The sequence below is a fragment of the Desmodus rotundus genome, chromosome 9, assembly GCF_022682495.2.
Source record: "Desmodus rotundus isolate HL8 chromosome 9, HLdesRot8A.1, whole genome shotgun sequence".
Taxonomy (NCBI): Eukaryota; Metazoa; Chordata; class Mammalia; order Chiroptera; family Phyllostomidae; genus Desmodus; species Desmodus rotundus.
In genome coordinates this window covers 77,483,689-77,505,377 of record NC_071395.1, presented here as the reverse complement: position 1 = coordinate 77,505,377, position 21,689 = coordinate 77,483,689, and the positions used below count along the sequence as shown (strand labels likewise).

At 48.1% G+C, this 21,689-nt stretch overlaps 2 protein-coding genes across 7 annotated transcripts in view; one reads left to right on the top strand and one right to left on the bottom strand.

The window, feature by feature from the left end:
• GEMIN4 (gem nuclear organelle associated protein 4) overlaps nucleotides 1–21,689 on the top strand; it is a 29,924-nt gene that overhangs the window by 823 nt on the left and 7,412 nt on the right. Inside the window, exons 1-2 of one of the 6 annotated variants that reach the window (XR_008425239.1) lie at nucleotides 13,440–13,559; nucleotides 20,416–20,665. Coding sequence is in view for 1 of the 6 variants with exons in the window: in XM_024565203.4 (XP_024420971.2) it covers nucleotides 2,045–5,211 (3,167 nt within the window). In the remaining 5 variants the exon portion in view is untranslated. Of the gene's footprint in view, nucleotides 1–2,044; nucleotides 13,560–13,697; nucleotides 14,051–20,415; nucleotides 20,666–21,689 lie in introns of those variants that run through there. The other 5 variants (XR_011650376.1, XR_008425238.2, XR_011650375.1 and 2 more) reach the window with 5 other exon arrangements.
• TLCD3A (TLC domain containing 3A) lies at nucleotides 6,556–13,527 on the bottom strand. The gene is made up of 5 exons (XM_053912140.2): nucleotides 13,390–13,527; nucleotides 12,875–12,958; nucleotides 9,740–9,944; nucleotides 8,579–8,671; nucleotides 6,556–8,126 (listed from the first exon to the last, which is right to left on the bottom strand). The coding sequence occupies exons 1-5, from the start codon at nucleotides 13,509–13,511 to the stop codon at nucleotides 7,857–7,859; spliced, it is 774 nt and encodes a 257-aa protein (XP_053768115.1). The 5' UTR covers nucleotides 13,512–13,527; the 3' UTR covers nucleotides 6,556–7,856.

Below are 21,689 nucleotides of genomic sequence, written 5' to 3'. Positions count from 1 at the left end.
CTGGCCCCAGCCAGCCCCCAAGCGGTGGACTGCTAAGAAGTGTTCGGAGCCCTACACCTGTGGGTGATTTCTGCCCAACACCTTTGTAGTTCCAACATCCTGAGCAACTTGTTTTTGAGTTTTAGTGTTCTCTTCTATAAAACAAGAAAAATATAGTCCTTAAAAGGTCGATTTGAAGATTTAGAGAGACCTTACATGCATACCGCCATGTACAGAGCCTGGCCCGAGTGACAGTCAATATGGAGGAGTGGGCACTCACAAGCACCCGTTAACCAGTAGTGATAAAGCACTTGGGGAGTTTTCCAGCTATTAATAAATGCTCCTGGGGCTTATTCCTGTAATTGGCACGAGTATTTACACAGTGTCTCTGGAAAGTAGTTGTTGGGGGCCAGACATCTCAGCTGAGCTGACAGCGCAATGAAATTAAATCCACAGAGTCATAGGGAACCTACTTTGGAGCCCTGGAGAGAAGCCTGAGCCAGAGAGGAGGTCCAGAACCCACAGAGAGACCCCTTCAGCCACCCTAACCCTCCTTGGGAGGCACCCTTGGCCACTGGGAGCCAAGGTGGATAGCCTTCACCAGAGGGCTGCATCGAAGTGCTGATCCCTTGGCCTTTTGCTGCTCCCATAAATGGTGGAAGGAGCAGGATAGTCTTCAGTCTGCTAGAATCAGGAGTCTCTGTGTTGGCTCTTGGCCTGGGAAGATAGGCTCTTGGGGCCATGATGGACTGAGAGGAGTCAGGAGTATGGGATGGTGAGCAGTGTTCGTGCTCTGATGTAGTTTCTGGGCCGGTGGAAACACCTCTGAGAAAGATGTACATCTTTTCATGTTTCTGAGTTCAGGGAGGTCAAGAAGGGTGATAAGATTCTGATCCTGTCAGCAATCAAAAGATTTGGGGAAAACCAGTATTTATTAAGCACTTCATCGGGTTCTTTGTCTCCTGATTCTTAGTGTAGCTGTATCCTGTTTAACGCTCACCATGCCTGGGAGATGGGGTCGGAGCTAACAGCACCAACCCAGTGCCAAGGGCTTGACTAGGGTGTATCATCTGATCCTCGCAGTCGTTACATGCAGTTTGTGTTATCCCCACACATGCAGGAGGGAGGCTCAGAGAAGTCACCTGTCCAAGATCACACTGCTTTTAAATGCTGAGCTAAACTCATGTCTAATTAAAAATCCCAAGACCTTCCTCGATAAGTCTCAAGTTCATGGCTCACTGAAGGAAGGACTTTTCTTTCTTAATGTAGTGCATTATTTTTTTGGTATATCACTTGGTTTCTACCAGAGAACCAGGGACATGAGTAACTGTTCTCGATGGAAGAAGCTATGGGGTGGATTGTCTCCCTGAAAGGCAGGTCAGTTGAAAGCTGTTTGCAGGACAAGGCTATAAGAGACAAGGGGGAAGGCGGGGTTTGTCTGATTGCTTCCATGCGCACCGCTCAGTTTCATGTCCTGTAACATATCTGGTGGCCCCTGTAGTTTGATATTGTCCTTGTGCCCGCTCTCGAAACCCTTCTTCCCCAAATCCTCTCTGCTGGCCCGTCTTTTGCTTGGCCGGTGGGTGGAGGGTGGGGGTTCTAGCGTCTGTAGTCCAGCTTTTCCTGCAGGATCTCATTCTCTTCGTTGGTTCCGTTGATCCCCTCTGACTTCCCTCCTGAGCTTCCATGCATTTCCATTGGTGGAGGGCATCTTTCCCTTACTATTATACCTCCAACTCCAAATAACCAAGACTTAACAGTGTTCCCTCCAAACCTGTCTGAGTCTCCTGTGTTCACCAGGGGTGCCTGTTGTCTTTCCAGTTTCCACCTAGAGAGTTTGGGAGTCCTTTTTTATTCCTTGGGTAAGTCCTTTTGACTCGAGCTCTGCAGTGGCTCCTAGAAGATCACCACTTTCTTCCCCCACTCCCACCGAGCCTATTTAGAACTCATCTCTACCCTTGATCATGACAGCCAGTTTACTAACTGCTCTCTCTCCTTCTAACCTCTGCTTACTGTTTTGAAAATTTTCCCCACACTCTATTTTACTCGGCTTCTCTCTGTACAGGACCCTTGAATATCTGTGAAGAAATGGCTATTTTGCATGGGGGCTTTTTGCTGGCCGAGCAGCTGTTCCGTCCCAAAGCACTGGCAGAATTGACAAAGTCTGACTGGGAGTGTGTCGGGCAGCCCATCGTGGAGGCCTTGAGGGAGATCTCCTCCGTCACAGCGTGCTCCCAGCCCCTGGCCTGGAGGAGGAAAGCTCTGGTTGTCATCTGGGCCAAGGTTCTTCAGCCTTTCCCCGTCACCCCTTCTGACACTGAAACTCGGTGGCAGGAAGATGTGTTCTTCTCAGCAGGCAACATGATCCCTACCATTAACCACACGGTCCTTTTTGAGCTGCTCAAGTCCCTGGAAGCTTCTGGACTCTTTATCCAGCTCCTGATGGCCCTCCCCACCACCATCTGCCGTGCAGAATTGGAGCACTTTTTGGAGCACATGGCCGTTGACACTTCTTCGAAGGATGTGGCCTTCTTCCTCGATGTCTGGTGGGAAATGATGAAGCACAAGGGCGATCAGCAGGACCCCCTGCTCTCCCAGTTTAGGGCAATGGCCCATAAGTACTTGTCCTCCTCAGACGAGTTCTCCCACCCTCCAAAGAGGTTTAAGTCGGATCCGGACGTGTGTCCCACTATGCCGCTGTTGGCCATGCTGCTCGGTGGGCTGAAGCAAATTCAAAACAGAATCCTGTGTCCCGGGATGAAGTGCTGTGCGTTAGCCAACTTGGCTGACATGCTGACCGTGTTTGCACTGATGGAAGATGACCCTCAGGAAGTGTCTGCGACTGTGTACCTAGACAAACTGGCCACAGTGATCTCCGTGTGGAATTCGGACACCCAGAACCCGTATCACCAACAGGCACTGGCAGAGAAGGTAAAGGAAGCAGAGCGAGACATCAACCTGAGCTCGCTGGCCAGGCTCCCGAATGAAACCGTTTTCGTCGGGTTTGAGTTCATGCGCAGCCTGCTGCGAGAGTGGGGGGAGGAGCTGCAGGCCATGCTCAGCAGCACCCAGGGGACAAATTATGACAGCTACCGGCTGTGTGACAGTCTGACTTCCTTCAGCCAGAACTTGAAGGTCTACCTGGATACCACCAGCTTGTCCAAGGAGGAGAGGCAGGTGGTCTCCGAAGTGGCAGAGTGCGTTGGGGATTTCTTGAGGAAGACGAACAGGGTACTGAACAAGGGCGTGGAGAAGGACATCACCGCCTCGATCGCCATGGCCGTCATTGAGCAGAAGATGGATCGGCACATGGAAATGTGCTCCATTTTTGCTTCTGAGAAGAAGTGGGCCTTCTCGGACGAGTGGCTAGCCTGCCTGGTTAGTAACCAGGCCCTCTTCCGAGAGCCAGATTTGGTGTTAAAGCTACTAGAAACAGTGGCAGAAGTCAGCACGACAGACAGAGCCATCCCCGAATCTCGGATCAAACAAGTTATCAACTTGATCCTAGAATGTTATTCAGACCTGTCCTTGCCAGACAAAAATAAAGTTCTCTCAGGTGTCCTGGTTTTCTGGGGGCGAAAGGGCCTCTCCGAGAAGTTGTTGGCTTACTTGGAGGGGTTTCAGGAAGACCTCAACACGACTTTTAACCAGCTTGCACAGAGCGCTTCCGAACAGGGCTTGGCTAAAGCCGTGGCATCTGTGGCCCGCCTGGTGATACTGCACCCGGAGACCACAGTGAAGAAGGTGTGCGGCATGGCTGTGGTCAATCTCGGTACCCACAGGTTCCTGGCTCAGATTCTCACCGCCTTCCCCGCCCTCAGGTTCATGGAAGAGCAGGGTCCAAATCCATCCACCTCTTTCGTGGTGTCATGCCTCAAAGAAACCGTCTGGACCAAGTTCTCTACACCCAAGGAAGAAAAGCAGTTTTTGGAGCTCCTGCAATGCCTGATGAGTCCCGTGAAGCCCCAGGGGATTCCAGTTGCTGCTCTCCTTGAGCCAGATGAGGTACTAAGGGAATTCGTCCTGCCTTTCTTGATGCTCGACGCGGAAGAGGTGGACCTCAGTCTGAAGATCTTCATCCAGACTCTGGAAGCAAATGCCTGCTTAGAGGAGTACTGGCTCCAGACCTGCTCTCCGTTCCCCCTCATCTTCAGCTTGTGCCAGCTCCTAGACTGCTTCAGCAAGTACTGGCAGCTCCCCAAGGAGAAGCGGCGCCTCTCTCTGGATGGGAAGGATGTGGTGATCCACATCCTGGAGCTGCTCTGTGAGATTGTATCAGCTAATGCTGACACCTTCTCCCCAGACACCTGGGTCAAATCCCTGTCCTGGCTTCACCGGAAGTTGGAGCAGCTAGACTGGACTATGGGCCTGAGACTGAAGAAATTCTTTGAGGGCCACTTCAAGTGTGAAGTGCCAGCCACACTTTTTGAGATCTGTAAGCTTGCTGAGGATGAGTGGGCCTCCCAGGCCCACCCTGGGTATGGGCCAGGCACAGGGCTCCTGGCCTGGATGGAGTGCTGCTGCACCTCCAAAAGCATCTCTGAGCAGATGCTCTCCCTCTTGGTGGTGGGTGTGGGCAACCCCGAGGAGGTCAGGATGTTCAGCAAGGGCTTTCTGATAGCCCTGGTACAAGTCATGCCTTGGAGCAGCACCCAGGAATGGCAGTGCCTTTTCCAGTTGACCAGGAGACTGCTGGAGAAACAGCTTCTACATGTCCCTTACAGCTTGGAATATATCCAGTTTGTTCCTCTGCTCAACCTAAAGCCCTTGGCCCAGGAGCTCCAGCTGTCGGTACTCCTCCTGAGAACTTTCCAGTTTCTCTGCAGCCAGAGTTGTCGTAATTGGCTTCCTATGGAAGGCTGGAGCCACGTGGTCAAACTCCTCTGCAGCAGTCTGACCAGCCTCCTGGACTCAGTTAGGTTGATACAGTCGATTGGCCCGTGGGCCCAAGGACAAGAACAGGACCTGACCCAGGAAGTCCTGTTCTTTTATACCCAGGTATTCTGCCACACTCTGCACATCATGGCCATGCTCCACCAGGAGGTGTGCGAGCCACTGTACGTTCTGGCCTTGGAAATCCTCACCTGCTATGAAGCCCTGAGCAAGACCAACCCTTCTACTAGCGCCTTGCTCCAGAAGGTAAATGAGCAGCACTTCCTGAAGTCCATTGCCAAGAACATTAGCCCCGAGGAGCGGCGCCAAACCCTGCTGCAGAAGATCAGCAACTTCTGATCTGTGTAGATCGTTGAATAGCTGGGCCTCCGCTGGGCCCTCCGGGTGGGGTCTGTAGGGGCTAGAGCCAAGAAACGAACTTTCCAGGTGTGTGAAATTGTGCACAAGCTAAGAAGTTTATGGCAATAATGGTGTAAAGAAAATAGTTTCTTAGGTATTTATAACATACAGATTATAATAAAATTCTCATTTTGAGTTTCATCTTGTCTCTCGAGCCTCATCCCTAGTCCAGGCTTAGATACGCTGCAATTGGACTCAGCTAGAATCTCAAAGATCAAATCAAGCTGGGAGGAATGTGTTTATAACTGGGCTTCACCCTGAAATTTGGTAGGTTCAAAGTTTTCCACCCAGTGGAAAAATTGTAAGGTATGTGTGTTCTTTTGCACTGCAGCCCTCTTCAGAAGTCATTCTGTGGTCTTTTGGAAAGGGCAGCAATTAGGAAAAGAACTATTCTGCCACCAGTTGGCCATGTGATGTGTGTGCCCGAAAGGCCTGTACCACTGTAAGAGGGTAAAAGGAGAGGGCTGGACCAAGGAAATTGGGCGTTGGGGGTGGATTAAGGACCTCAAGAAGATGGGTGGCTTCTGAACTGAGGACTTCTGCCGTAACTCCAGCCATTCGGGGGATCCAGAGGAGCAGTGCTAAAACTAGCTCTGGGAAGCAAGCAGAGATGCTTCAAAGGATGAGTGTAATTATCCTCTGCCCAGGGCAGCTGTCGTGGTTCTGAAGAATGAGTGGGAGCAGGGGATGGTGTCTGCAGGCACATAAAAATGCAAATTGAAGGTGCCCGGGGCCTATTACAGAACTGTGCGGACTGGTTTGGGAGGCAAGGACAGGAAAAGGATGTACTCTAGCAACTCCTTCATATCTATGCCCTCACTTAAAGCGGGGCATTATTCACATTATTCACTTACAGTGGGCTGGCTCTGGGGCCTACAGTGGGGTGTCTGCCCTCCCAGGTCCTAATTGGGATTCACCTACGAAGAGAAAAAAGGGCCTGAAGTTTCAGGAGCACCAGGATTGAACTCCGGGACCCTGCAGTGTGGTGGACCATGAATCACAGAAACGGTGTTAGAGTGAGGTGCGAGGTAGGCCCGTGTGGGAGCTGAAAGCATTAACGTCCCCCTCCCCTCGAACCCCACCTTTGCCAGTTACATGGATGTGAACACAGACCAGAAGCAACACCACACAGTAGCCAGTCAAGGCAGGTCACAGGATGGGTCTTACAGGAAGTTGGTATTGATATATTGTATTTCACAAATGAGAGTAAGTTGGGAAATATTAGTGCAATTTAATCACCACAGGGGTGATTTATACAAGATATACTGACAGTGAACAAAACAATAACAATATTTTGCATTTTTTAAATGGCACCCATTAAAGACAGAAATATTCAAAATTTGAGGCACCGTTACATATTCAGGACTTTAAAAGTTTATGGACAACAGTGAATTAAAAGGCACTTTAAAAAATCTAGCTTTTCACAACCACTTGAAAAGAATTTTGTGGTAGCAGTTCCTAAACCCATCCTAGTTGATAAGGAGCGATTGGCACCAGAGAGTCCCATTTGCAAATGGTAGTGAAGGAGTCCGTCTGCGGACACATTTGGCCAGGGCTGTCACGCGCTCTTGCTCTCTGGCCGCCTGTAGCCACAGCGGCGCACTCACACAGGAACAGGCTTTGGACCCCAAGCTCTGGATTATCGGGAGGCAGTCTAGGCGGGACTTCTAATGGTTTGGAATGTAGAAGTCCATTTCCACTTCATATGAAAAGGACAGTGTCAAAGAGTGGGGTTACCCAGTAAATAGCTCGGTAGCCATCTTTCCACTTCCCCCCTGTAATTTTTTACAAGAGCATCCTGTGTGTGTAGATACAGGGAAAGCTGGGCTTGAAAGGGAATAGTATGTGTGTGTTTACAACAAACTCACAAGTTTGACACTGGTCTTACAAAGTCAGCCTGCAAAGATGCTGACCTACTAGCATCCCTACCTACTCAAGTGCTTCAGGTTCCCATCTCTGCCTCCTACCTGCCCGCCCTCCCCACTAATGCGACTACCCACTGGAAGTCAGTAGGCATGAGAATTCAATGTTGGCACATAGATGAAAGACGGAGGCAAAAGACCAATGGACTGGTTATCTAGTAAACAATAAAAAACTACCTACCCACGATTTCCGCAGGCCAACATCACGAGAAATTATTTCAAGAACCAAGTCATCACTTGCTTCTGCTGGCCCAGTATGTGTGGATATTGCCCTGAGTGTTTGCCAAAGTGGGTAGCCGCCAATATTAGGGCCAGTTGAGTACCCAGCTGTCATCACGGCCCACCCGTCTCCACACCCCATGCTTCTACCTCCCAGAGCCCTTGAAGTAAGACCCAAGGAAGGACCCTTGGGCTTGCATTATCCTTGCTGCCAGGGGAGGTCTGACAGGGGCCACTAGTTGTTACTAAGAAAAGTGCTTTTGCAAAAGGGGCAGGTTAGAAGAGGGAGGTAACACGAATGTTCTTTAGAAAAACTCAAACCCATCTGCTTATCAATACCCAAAAGGCTGAGGCCACCCAGGGCACAGTTTGGTCCGTGGAATACTGAGTGGAAGAGGCAGCTGGTGTGAGGAGGCACCTTCACTGCCTGACTCCTGGGAGCGATTACCCATCCTTTTCGGCCGGGGGAGCGTCAAAGAGCCCGGCTGCCTTCTTGCACAGCAGAGAAAACCAGTAGATCTGGGGAGCGATGAGGAAGGCATTGGCCACGTTGCATAAGAAAGGGATCCGGAACGGCACTTGGAGCAGGTTTAGTTTCACCTGCTGGCCGTAGGAGCAGTACATGAAGGGGAAAAGCAGGATCCGGCAGCAGAAGAAGGTGGTCAGCGTGAGGATCCCGTTCACCTTATACAGGAGGGTGTGCTGCTGCTTTAGCTGCAAAAGAGGGAAGGAGAATGCAGAGTCACCAAGAGGTTGGGCCTCCAGGAAGGGACTAGCCCGAGTCCTATAGCAGTAAAGGCCAAACGTCTAGCTTTCTGACACTTGGAAAATTTGGTTGAGCACTGCTGTATTTATATATACATATATCCTTGTGGGTTTTCCACCAGTGATGCTGGATTTGACCTGAGCCACCCAACTGACAGGAACAGTGCAACAGAGAAAATCTATGGCCAGGAAAAAAACAAACAAAAACGTGAAGGACTGTACCAAATTTGAATCAAACATACAATTTTGTCCCCACTGGCTTGGAAGACCAATTGACCTTTAAGTCTGTTCAAGGGTCTCCTATCCCTCTGTTCTGGCCCTGAGATTTCTCCAAGCCCCACAACACCGCGGAGAGGCAGAGTCTGCCCCTGCACTGTTGCTGCCGTTTCCTTCATACGTGCCTGAATCAGAATTTTGCCCAGCGACACAAATGGAGTGCTCAGTTCAGCCGTGAAGATGCAGCCAACAAAGAAGTCCCCCCGTTCTCCCCTAAGCTGCAGATGAAAGAGGAAAAAGGGAAGTAAGACATGGAAGTTAAGGAACCACCGGAAGGAAAATTCTAACCAGGGCTGTTGAAAAGGGTAACCGTGAGAGGCCATGACGGGGAAGGGACATGCGAAGTGGGCAGGGGCAGACCCATTTAATGCTCTGCTGGTGCCCCTGCTTTGATGGTCGAATCGCTAGGATCCAGAGGCAACTTCTGTTCGGCCGACTGCATCACACACCAAGCTTTCTCTGAATCAATGTCAGCCGGAAGGAACTCCGCAGCCTACTTTTGGGTATCTAACTTAGTCATGCCAAGGGCACTTAGCCAGGTCAGTTCAACAAAATCGGTGCCAGATCCTGTGCTAAATGTTAGGGAGACTTCTTTCAGAATGTAATGTGCTTTACCCTCTCCTTTTGTCCTTTCAAAAAAGCGGCATATAGCATAGCAGAGTAGCAGCTCTGTCATTTGGTACCACTGACTGAGCTACGTAAACTCTTACAGCCCCAGTTTCTTCATCTATGGTATAGGGCTAACAACTTCTAATGTCATTTCTAATTATTAGCAGAAAGCTAGGAGCTTTTAAATAAAGTGCCTGTCAACGGGTAGGCACTCAAAAATGACTAGTTTCTTGTCTGTACTCCCATCTTCTCTTGGGTGAAGTTTTTATGGGAAAAATGGATTGGGGAGAACTTTTGAGGCTATTGGCTTTGAGAGCCTGCTTTTGTGACATCAAAATAATGCAAACAGTGCTCTTGGCACTCTTAGAGCAAATAATCAGTTGACTGAGCTACTCTCATTTTTAAAAAATTCTTATGTTGTATTTTACATTGTTTTTCTATTGTATGAACTAGCAAAGGCTGGGGAATCACAAAGCGCCGGGGGATTGCTGGCAAGGACGATCACGAACATTGCTATGTGCTTTGCCCAGGGGATTCGACTTCGACTTGAGAAGCAGCTGGCGCGACCAGAGTGGGTGAGACTGGAAGCGACGGAAATCCTGACTCCTAAGTATTGGTCTTCAGTGGGAGAAACGAGGGGCCTAGATGGCTGGTGGCTATATCCCGGGAGGCCATACCTGGGCAATTGGCACAAGGACCAACAGAATGGCCACGTGGTGCGTGATCATGAGGCGGTTTTTACTTAGGTAGCTTCGAAAAATGGTGCGGGAGTCTCTGCGGTTCTGTTCTCTAGTTCGGTACCATTCACACAGGTACATGGCGTAGGTGTCATAGACCATATAAGGAACCAAAAACCAGATGTATTCTCGGGCAAGCCAGTGCCTGAAAGAAAGCATACGAGTGGTCCGTAAAATAATTATGGATACCGATTATGCAGGCAGGCTCAAAGCCAACCTCTTCTCAAAAACATTTCCTTCGGCTTTGTATTAACCAGATGTTTTTACTCCAAACATTTTACAGTGAAGATGCTGAAATTGATAGTGTGAACAACTTTCTCTAGAGCACAGGGAAACGTCGAGTCAAAGGCAGAAAGCATCCATGTGTTTAAGTGACTAGCTGTCACTATTTGCCTGACTTAGCTACCCATTTGTAATGGATTTTCTGGCATTTTGTGATATAAGCTGACTTTGATATTGATATCTCTACCAATGATTCAACAGCTCCACCAAGAAACTGGTTTGGAAGGCGTCCCAAATCCCAATCCCATATTTCCGGTTTAACTCCACTCGTTGCTCAACAGTTGGGAGTTTCCTCTTGTGTCTGCTTGTAACCCTCCTGTAGGGAGTCTCCGGCAAGCAACCCTGGCCATTTTCTTTACAATTCTATGGCTCATCCCGATTCCACTCATTAAGAAAAAGATGTCTGGTAATGAGCCCAGAGCTCAAGGACTACCTAACAGCAGTCAGATACCAAACGAGAAGCTGGGACAAAGGACGAGTGTTGCCATTAACTTCGCCAAAGGGGTTGAATCAGTGTCTGCTGAGTCAAAGTGATAGTTTATCACGGTCCTACAGCAGATTAGAAGGGAAGTCTAGAATTGCTACAATTTTGTTCCCATGTGATATATCATAATTCTACAGAAAATTGATGTGGGAAAAAATCTAAATTGAAATCATGTCCTATGCTTGGGAGAATCAGATTCACTAAATCAGCAAATTTTTATTGAGTACTGTGTGTTAGGTAAAAGAAACAATCAGTTTTATGGTTTTCAAACTACCTGAACATCAGAATCACCTGCAGTGCTTGTTAAGACTCCACCCCCCCAGACTTTAAAAAAAAAAAATTTATTCTAGAGAGAGAGGAAGGGGGAGGGAGAGCAAGGAAAAAAAAAAAGAAGAACACTGATTTGTTGTTCCACTTATTTATGCATGCATTGGTTGCTTCTTGCATGTGCCCTGACGGGAGACTGAACCCACAACTTTGGCATATCCAGATGATGCTGTAACCAACTGAGCAACGCGTCCAGGGCCCAAAGACTTTTAATGGTATACATACAGCCCTCAAATCTGTCTTTGTAACTTTGTCTCAGGTGATTTCCTAAGGAGCCAGTCCTCAAAATGCAACATTGGGAATATACTAGATAGTGCCTATTCAAGTTTCTTTCCTGAATGATTCCACACTTACAACAGCATAACTCAATAATGAGTAACGATGAAATAGGCAAACAACTAAGGATGGAAAATATGATATATATGCAGGTGAATTAATTAACCAAATTCCATTTAGTCAAAAAGATGCAGTATTCTACCGCCCACCTATGGTCTCCATTGCTTTCTTAAAGCAATTCCAAGTTTAATAAGTATAAAGAGCTATTAAAAGCTGAGCTGAAAAGCCGAGCTGGGCCTCTCCCCTTGAGTGGAGCCTAGGGTTTTCATATTTTGCACACAGTACTAATTCAATAAGATCTGAAATTGTAACAACAACAACAACAACAACAACAACAACAACAACAACAAAAGATCTGAAATTGTGGCTGCTTGGTAGAATTCCCTCAAGATTCATTAGCAAGAGATTTATTGTCATCTTAACTACCCCCTCGCCTGAAATTTAGCTTTCTTTATAAGATGAAGATAATCCTTGTCTTCCCTGACAAAGTTTTTGTAAAGATTAAAAAACTGAAAGTGTAAAAGTCCTTTTACATAAGTGCTTAAATTGAGAAAATTGCCTAGAGCTGTGACTCTTAGCCCTTTTAGGGATCCTGACCTCTTTAAGAATCTGATGAATTTCTTGGCCACCTACCACATTCTGCATATAAACTGGAGGGATACACAGATACCCCCTATCTATAGACAGTGTACATGAAGGCATAAAGTAAAAAGGCATATAACAGAAAAATACTTGGGTGTATAGTCACCCAAAGGCCTTTTTTGTTTTTTAAAGATGATCTAGTTGCCGGGAGAGCATCCTTGCGCATCCACGTGAAGGAAGAGGGCACAGAAATGTGTCTGTCCCTAAATGTGTGTCCCTGGCACTAAATGTGCAGGCCAGTGAGACAGGTGCCCCCGGGGCTCTCCTCCCACTGCAGAGTCAACCTGAGGGCAGGGTCGGGATCGGACTTCCCTGTACACTATCCCTCCTCAACATAACAGACAGTAGAGTGGTTCCAGAAAGACAGGTGGGGGGAAAAACGGCTTCAAAACCAAAAACAAAACACCACCATTGCCCAGGAGGAAACACTATAGAAAGTAGACCACCATTGTCTTTATGATTTGTTTCACTAGATGCCCACTTCCGGACCGGCCACTGGACTGAGCTCTAACACATATACAAGGCAGTTTTCTCAAAGCGCCAGAACCCTCCTTATCGCCTTCAGCAAATCACAGGAAAGACGAGCAGCATTCCTAAGGCTCTGCCAACCAGACTGCAGGTATCCTGGCCAATGAATGCTCCAGGCAGGGCCCCAGAGAGAGCGCTTCAAAGAACCAGAAGCCACACTCTCACCTCTGAACGTACCTATTTCATAAAGAACTTGGATCAATGGGCCACACTGTCCTCTCACATGCCACCTTAAATCAGGCTTAAACTCTGTCATTTTCTAGCATTTCCTCAGTTTACTCTCTGCTAAGGTGGCCATGCAGAAAGAGGTAAGGAGAGGAGGCGGGAACTAATTATGGTGCACAAGTTTTCCCATTAATCAACTTTCCAACAGCATGTGCTAATAAAAAACTAGTGTCTGAGAGCCACGAAAATGTGCAAACTTAGAAAAAGTTCAGTGCTGATATCTGTACTTTTCACCTGGCATTGGATGTTACCTGTCGGTGACCACGTCTCTACAGTAGATGATGATGACGATCCCAGAGCCGGTGGCCAGCACAGCCTGCGCTGAGGAAACCAGCCTAATGTGCGGCAGAAAAGAGAGAAAGAGGGGTGGGGGAGCGTGCTCAATCCAGTCCCGCGGACAGCATAAAGCCAAACCTCCTGGACCTGACCTTCCCCTAGGCTGCCGGAGCCTGGAGGAAAATGGTAGGGCTGCCGCCGCGCTCCCGACCCCCAGGGCAGCTGGCAGCTGTGTACAGGGGTTTCCTTCCCATCCTGACCAGAGCGGGCAACCCTCCGCCCTACTCCCCTCTCCCTCCAGGACAGGACGCACAGGGTCTTCCCAGAGCCCTGGCCAGCGCCGCAGAGAGGGGCAAGGAACTAGGAGGCAGGCCCCTCGCTTCCTGTCGCCCCCCCTTTCGCACTCCCTGGGCGCAGGGCCAGGCGCAGGCTGGTCCGGGCAGCCCGCGCGCGGCCGGGTGGGGCGGGCGGCGCCGGCGTCGCCGCGTACCTGGTGCTGATCATCAAGCAGTCGTACACGGTCCATTCAGGCCGCGCGCGGCGCAGCCCCCAGGTGCAGAGCGCGAAGAGCCCCAGGAAGAAGAGTGAGCCCCAGGCCAACGTCTGCAGCATGGGTGCTCAGGGCTCGGCGCCTCGATCGGCGCCCTCGGCGTGGCTCAGGTCAGCTCCACTCGGCTCCGAGGCTGCCGCGGCCCGCCCGCCCCTATTTCTACCCTCCACCCTCCACCCTCCACCCCGCCCCGGCCAGCCCGCTGCGACTCCGGCAGCCGCAGAGCGCTGGCCGGGATCCCGCACCGCCACTCCGCGTGACCAGGCGGGCGGCCGCGATAGGCGCGGGCTGGCGGCCCGGGGCGGGGTCTCGCCGCCACCGCCCCTGGGCCCAGAGGCGTCCCTGGGTTCCCCGGCTGGCCTGCGAGTGGACCACGGGAGCTGCCCAGTGGGGTCCCGGTGCCCCGATGCTGCGCCCTGGACAAGCAGCGTGCCAGTGGCCGAGACAGAGGTGGGAAGGGCAGAGGTTCTCGGGGCTTCTTCCCCCTCCCTCTGGGACCAGACAGACAGACGAAGTGCCCACAACTGCCACAGCCCTCCTCTCTTCCCCAGCCCCAGGCGAAGGGGACGGAATCGGAAGGAGAGGGCCCTGAGAAAGCCAGGTAGGAAAACCCAACCTGTGGAGAACACCTACCATCGGAGTGGGATGAGCCCTCCAAGCAGGGGCATTGCCCCTTGCGAACGGAGCGATGGGCATGCCTCCTTGGGGGAAAGAAGGAAAGGGTGGGTGAGCTTGTGGCTATCTGCTTGTCTGTGGCCTGACTTATCAGCTTCCATGCACTCTTGCTTCCAAATTGGAGTCTGAAGGAAATGGCCTTCCTGCAGGCCAAAGATGGCGTTTCCACAGCCTTCCGACTGCTGCAATTTCTCCAGGAGGGATTGCCCCTGAAAGCATTAAATCCTGCCGCAGAATGCATCAGTTCCTCGCAGGGTAGCGTCAAGGTGGAAGGAATATCATGTCTGCAGACTCTGGCTGTGCCATACTGCTCTCGGTTTGGGGTCAAAGTACTACCCAGGGTTTGGTGACTGTTTTGTTTTTGGCAGTGGCTCTTACTAAAGGTTCCAGGCCAGGTGCCCTAAATTTGAGTGGCCTGGAATTGATCACTTTCACTCAGTACCAATTACATCAGCCAATACAGTAACCTCAGCATTACCTGCTTCTCTCCCTCTTGGGACTTACCAAAGTTTTACTTTGCTTTGGTCTGTATCTTCCTCAGCTAATGTGGGGAGAATACAATTCATGTATGTCTACTGCAATTGAAAAGTACTGCGGGTCTCCTCAAATCAACCTCGTGCAAAAGGCGCACAAAAGCCCCGTAAGAGGACTCTGTCTGGAACAATCCCACTAAGCCTCTCTGAGCCTCTGTTTCCTCGCTGTGACACCAAGAGGCTGGATTGCAAGCTCTTTAAGGCTCTTCCAGCTCTAAATTCATAAGACTGTATGACTTTTATAAGGTAACAGATGATGCGTTTGATGCCAATTAAATTTCCCTAACATGGCACTTATGGGTATAGAAACAGATAGTGTAACTACAGTTTTTAACATCTTCCTATATGTTGCTTAGATGAGGGATTTAGCAAATATTTAGAAAGCAGAAAGCCAACGAAAACTGTGAAATTTCTTCCACTTAGGGCAACATTTGTAACTCCCAAATTCCCTGCCAACATTCTTGGAGAAATGGGAAAGACACGTAAGTCTGGTAGCAAGGTCCAGAAGGCGACAAAAAGCCTTCTGTACTTTCACACTTGCATGTGGACAAAGGACAGCTATCTGTAAACTTCCCTTTCTCTCTAGAAGAATGAGTCCTTGTGCACACCACTCTTCATTCCTCACGCATGTATCTCAGTCACTCTGGCTCTCCCGGAGACCAGTGGTTGGTTACAAGTCCGCCCAGCCTTTTCTCCTTAATGGGATCGACAATGTGTACCAAGGATGCTAACACTTTCAAGTGACAGGAGCCAATCTATACCCTATGCAAGAAGTTGTTTGTACAGCTCTCGAGGAGTCTATGAAATGAAAACAAAACAGATGTTTCACGTATGGAAGATAGCTAGTAAAATGTGTTTCCAACACTACGCTTTGAAGTCACCAGAATGTTTAGGTTGAATCACCAGAAAGCCAACAAGCATAAACATGAGTCTCTTCAAGGGATCAAACCCCTGTGGGCAAATGATAAAGCCAAATAAAAAGCACTAAGCCTTTTCGCTACAAACTTCTACTTACCCTTCAAAAGTCTTTTTAAATTTTTCTTCTGAGAGTACATTTATTAAAGCCGGGTCAGGGAAACAAGGAAGGCTTTAGGACAGAAGAAGCAACAGGAGAGAGACTAGGCAGGGCTGCTTTGGCTCTCTAGAAACGTTGCAGGAAAGAAGTGAACCAAGGCAGGGCTGATGTCAGCTCCCTGGGAAGTCAGAGAAAAGAGGGCCTTGGAGACAGACAGATTTAGGGGGTTAGCCCAGGATGAGCTACCGCTGCCGCTGCCCATTGCTCCCCTGGTTGCAAGTCTTGTGGTGACCCACAGAGTTCAGGAGAATGAAAATTCACTCCGAAAGAAGCTTTGAGTGGGCGTGCCCCAGGGAGAGCATGCCACCCTTCAAAAGTCTTGAGTCAAATACTTTGTCCTCCAAGAAGGTTTCTATGTATTTGTCTCTCCAGGCAGATTTATAAGTTCATTTTTAAAACAGATTTTATTTAATTATTTTTAGAGAGAGGAGAAAGAGAGGGAGAGAAATGTTGATGTGAGAAACATCTATTGATTGCCTCTCAAATGTGCCCCAACGGGGGGCTGAACCTGCAACCCAGGCATGTGCCCTGACTAGGAATCAGCAGGCAACCCTTGACTTCCTGGGACAATACCCAACCAACTGAGCCACACTGGTCAGGGCTATATGTTCATTTTCTAACCTGCCTTTGTACTTGAGTAGTGAGCTTTTTTTTTTTTAAATTTGTATGTATGTTTCCCCACCAAACTGTTGGCTCTTTGAAACAGGACCGTGTCTTTTCATTTTGTTTCCCAAGTTAGGCCTGGCACATTGCAAGAGCTCAAGAAATGTTTCATACTTTTTTTTCCTTTTTAAATCCTCATCCAAGGATATGTTTATTGATTTGAGATAGAGAGAGAGAAAGAGAGAGAGTGGGAAAAAGAGAAAGAGAAACATCGATTGGTTGCCTCCCATACACACCCCGACCAGGATCGAACCTGCAACCTAGGTATGTGCCCTGACTGGGGATGGAAACTGACCGTGTACTAGACAGCCCTCCAACCAACTGAGCCAACCAGCCAAGGCACGTTTGATACTTTTTAAAGCTAATATTTATTGAGTACGTACTATGTGCCAGGCACTATATCAAACACTTTGTGTGCATTATCTCATTGGGTCCTCATAAAAAAATCCATAATCATATTTCCAGCCAAGATGGAGGCATAGGTAGATACACTGTGCCTCCTCACACAACCAAAAGAAGGACAACAATGATTTAAAAGCAAAAAACAACCAGAACTGACAGAAAATCAAACTGTATGGAAGTCCGACGACCAAGGAGATAAAGAAGAAACTTTCATCCAGACCAGTAGGAGGGGCAGAGACAGGCAGCCGGGCAGAGAGGACTTGCGGCAAGGCGGTAGCTGGAGGACCCAGTGAGGCGGTGGATTGTGGAGTGGGGTGGGCAAAGCTGCAGCTGGCCGGCGAGGCAGCAGCTGGTGGACCAGGTGACAGACCGCACAACCCAGGGCTCCAGCTCGGGAAAATAAAGCCTCAAACCACTGATTGAAAACACCCGTGGGAGTTGAGGCAGCAGTGGGAGAAGCTCCCAGCCTCATAGGAGAGGTCGTTGGAGAGGCCCACAGGGGCCTAGAGCATGCACAAACCCACCCACTCGGGAAGCAGCACCAGAGGGGCCCAATTTGATTGTGGGTAGCTGAGGGAGTGACTGAAATCCAGCAGAGAGTGGAGCAAGCGCCATTGCTCCCTCTCGGCCCCTCCCCCACATACAGCCTCACAGCACTTCCACCCGATGAACACCTAAGGCTCCGCCCCTTTATGTAACAAGGGGGTGCCAAGACAAAAAAAATGGCCCAAATGAAAGAACAGATCAAAGCTCCAGAAAAAATACAACTAAGCGACCAAGAGATAGCCAACCTATCAGATGCACAGTTCAAAACACTGGTAATAAGGACGCTCACAGAATTGGTTGAATTTGGTCGCAAATTAGATGAAAAAATGAAGGCTATGCTAAGAGAAACAAAGGAAAATGTACAGGGAACCAATAGTGATGGGAAGGAAACTGGAACTCAAATTAACGGTGTGGACCAGAAGGAAGCAAGAAACATCCAGCCAGAAAAGAATGAAGAAACAAGAATTCAACAAAATGAGGAGAGGCTTAGGAACCTCCAGGACATCTTGAAACGTTCCAACATCCAAATTATAGGGGTACCAGAAGAAGAAGAGGAAGAGCAAGAAATTGAAAACTTATTTGAACAAATAATGAAGGAGAGCTTCCCTAATCTGGCAAAGGAAACAGACTTCCAGGAAGTCCAGGAAGGTCAGAGAGTCCCAAAGAAGCTGGACCTAAGGAGGAACACACCAAGGCACATCATAATTACATCACTCAAGATTAAAGATAAGGAGAGAATCTTAGAAGCAGCAGGAGAAAAGGACACAGTTATCTACAAAGGATTTCCCATAAGACTGTCAGCTGATTTCTCAAAAGAGAACTTACAGGCAAGAAGGGGCTAGAAAGAAGTATTCCAAGTCATGAAAGGCAAGGACTTATATCCAAGATTGCTCTATCCAGCAAAGCTTTCATTTAGAATAGAAGGGCAGATAAAGTGCTTCTCAGATAAGGTCAAGTTAAAGGAGTGAACTCCACCCCACAAACTTATATTTGTGAGTAAACAGTTAGGAACAGTGGTTATTAATCAGAAACTCCATTGTAAAACAGAATTATTCTTCCTCGCTTGTCAACTTTGAAGGCAGCATAATAATTAATCACATTGACCTTGAAGGCAGAAAGTACTGAATTCAAATCCCAACTCTGCCACCACAAGTGTGACTTTTGGCAATATTTTAATTACTCTGGGTCGTACACAGTGATGATAATAGATTATTTATTTATATTTTTAATATATTTTCTTGATTATGCTACTACAGTTGTCCCATTTCCCCCCCTTCACTCCACTCCATCCTGCCCACCCGCTCCCTCCCACATCCCCCCCCTATAGTTCATGTCCATGGGTCATACATATAAGTTCTCTGGCTTCTACATTTCCTACACTATTCTTACTCTCCCCCTGTCTATTTTCTACCTACCATTTATGCTACTTATTCTCTGTACCTTTCCCCCCTCTCTCCCCCTCCCACTCCCCTGTTGATAACCTTCCATGTGATCTCCATTTCTGTGGGTCTGTTCCTGTTCTAGTTGTTTGCTTAGTTTGCTTTTGTTTTTGTTTTAGGCGTGGTTGTTACTAACTGTGAGTTTGCTGTCATTTTTAGTGTTCATATTTTTTATCTTCTTTTTCTTAGATAAATCCCTTTAACATTTCATATAATATGGGCTTGGTGATGGAGATCACATGGAGGGTTATCAACAGGGGAGTGGGAGCGGGAGAGAAGGGGGGAAAGGTACAGAGAATAAGTAGCATAAATGGTAGGTAGAAAATAGACAGGGGGAGGGTAAGAATAGTGTAGGAAATGTAGAAGCCAAAGAACTTATCTGTATGACCCATGGACATGAACTAAAGGGGGGGAATGTGGGAGGGAGGGGGCGTGCAGGATGGAGTGGAGTGAAGGGGGGGAAATGGGACAACTGTAATAGCATAATCAAGAAAATATATTAAAAATATAAATAAATAAATAAATAATCTATTATCATCACTGTGTATGACCCAGAGTAATTAAAATATTGCCAAAAGTCACACTTGTGGTGGCAGAGTTGGGATTTGAATTCAGTACTTTCTGCCTTCAAGGTCAATGTGATTAATTATTATACTGCCTTCAAAGTTGACAAGCGAGGAAGAATAATTCTGTTTTACAATGGAGTTTCTGATTAATAACCACTGTTCCTAACTGTTTACTCACAAATATAAGTTTGTGGGGTGGAGTTCATGGGCTCTAATGCTGCTGTAATCAACACCATTATTTACACACACACACACACACACACACCGGGATAATTTTCAAAGCATTTTTACATATATCATCTCACTTGGTTCTCAAAATATCTCAGTGAGGTAGGTGAACATATTATTTTCATTTTATAGATGGAGAAACTCAGGTGCAGAATGGTAAACTGCCTTGCCATCCTAGAAGGTGGCCAAGACAGAATCTGGGGCTCCTGATTCACATTCCAGGGTAATTTCAACTACTTCGTGCTGTAGTGTTCGGATTTGAGGAGTTTTTAATTATGCTTCTTGTGTGGGTTTCAAAAGTAAAGTTTGGATTACTAGACGTTAAGACTCATTTACCAAATCAGAGTCTCACCTACTGAACAGGAATTTATAAAGCACCCGGTCTGGGAGGGCTATGGTGGGATTTCTCTGGGGTTTCTTCTGGCTCTGAGGTATATGACCCTGCCTTTTGGTAGCCGCCCCCATCCTCTCGCTGCTTTAGGCTGCAGTCTATAAACCATTCGGGACAGGATGCAGGGCCCTCCCACGGGTGCCCCTGGTTTTCCAGCCTTAAACTGAAAGTACCGTATTTACTTTGAAAATACGCAAGTAAATGTCATTGACATAAGTCATGGGCGGGCTGCTATCCTCGATCAAGGCTGTTTTCTCATCCAGACAAACGATTCTGCCTTATTTAGAAAAAATGATTAAGGAAAAACAATTGAGATTCACAGGAGACACCTCTACATCCAGAACTAAAAGAAAAGTTGGAGGTCTCCATCCACTCAACTGAAAAAATCATAACAGAGAAAATGGAACTGTCTCCTAAAATAAAAATTTTGTTTCAACCCGCACTTCAGGTCTGCCCTGGGGACACATGAAGCAGAGACAGCCAGAAGGAGGACAAAAGGAGAAATGAAGTGATGGGAAGAGAAATGCAGAGAAAGCTACAGCACAGGAAGAAGACCCACAGGAAGAGCCTGAGATAAATACAGTTCTGGGGAACAGAAAGGCCAAGCTGCACTCTTAGACATGGGGAGACAGACCTAGAGACACAGACCCAGAGCCCGCAGCTCACCGGAGAACTAGAGGAAGAGGGCTGTGAGAAAGGTAAATGAGGCCTCCGAAGAGACAGGGAGTGACAGCTTCGTGTGGAGTGTCACACCCCTTGGGGTTAGCACCAGCGAAAGCCACACTGCTTTCGAAGACACAGACACAGCATGATGAAGGAGGCAGCTGTTCTTAGGACTGAGAATGTGGCCAGGAGGAAACTGGTGGCTCTTCTCTTTTTTGCTCCTGCACTTTGCCCTCCATAAAACACCTTATCAGTAGGGCTTTGCACTGATATTTGTATACGTGTTTCCCCTTTAGACTGTGTACCTGTAATGAACAAGTGGGGACTGTTGGTCCAAGAGGCAGCCACAGCATACAGCACTGGGGTTGGGGTGACAGGACCTGGGTTCCAGTCCTGGCTCTGCCACCCATGGGCTGTGTGACATGGGGACAACTACTTAACCTCCTGTAAAATGGGGGTTCCCCTCCCTACCTTACAGAATTAGATGAGATGTTTTCAAAACTACGTGTTAACTATGGGCTGCTGGGCACAGGCAGGGACTATTTTTCTTTAACGTGGTATCGCTGCAACCCAGTTTCTTGCCATTAAGCTTCTCAATTAACATCCATTGGATTGAAGGTGCCCTGGGCCTGGCCTTCGCCAGAGTCCAGATGCAGCTTCCTCAGTTTTAACCTGGACGTTTGCAAAGGCAAACTAAGCGTAAGAAGCACAGCCGCACCCCAAGCACGTGGCCTCTACAAACAGTGACCACAGCTGCACACTGCAGGGACGTCTTTGCTCCTGTACACAGTGATAAAGACCCCTGTCAATAAAAACAGAACCTGCACACAGGATGGATCATGCAGTGCTTGCGTTTGCAGACTGCTTTGTATGTTTTCAAAGCATTTTCTTTCACATCATACTCATTTCCTTTGTATACATGCAAAATTTTGCTTGTTTGCTCATAGTCACACCTGACTAAGAGTAGTAAGTCTAAAGGCAAGTTAAAAAAACTATTCAAAGACATTGAGCCATTAAAGAAATTACCTTTGAAATGAGTCAGAACCAGCACATCGCTGT

Bases quoted from the DNA above. Each gene is read 5' to 3' on its own strand.
- TLCD3A (XM_053912140.2), bottom strand. From the start codon at position 13,511: ATGCTGCAGACGTTGGCCTGGGGCTCACTCTTCTTCCTGGGGCTCTTC. The intron at 9,945-12,874 runs GTAACATCCAAT...GCTTTCTTTCAG, and splicing joins AGAGACGTGGTCACCGACAG to GCACTGGCTTGCCCGAGAAT. The intron at 8,672-9,739 runs GTATGGCCTCCC...TTTCATCTGCAG, and splicing joins TCCTTGTGCCAATTGCCCAG to CTTAGGGGAGAACGGGGGGA.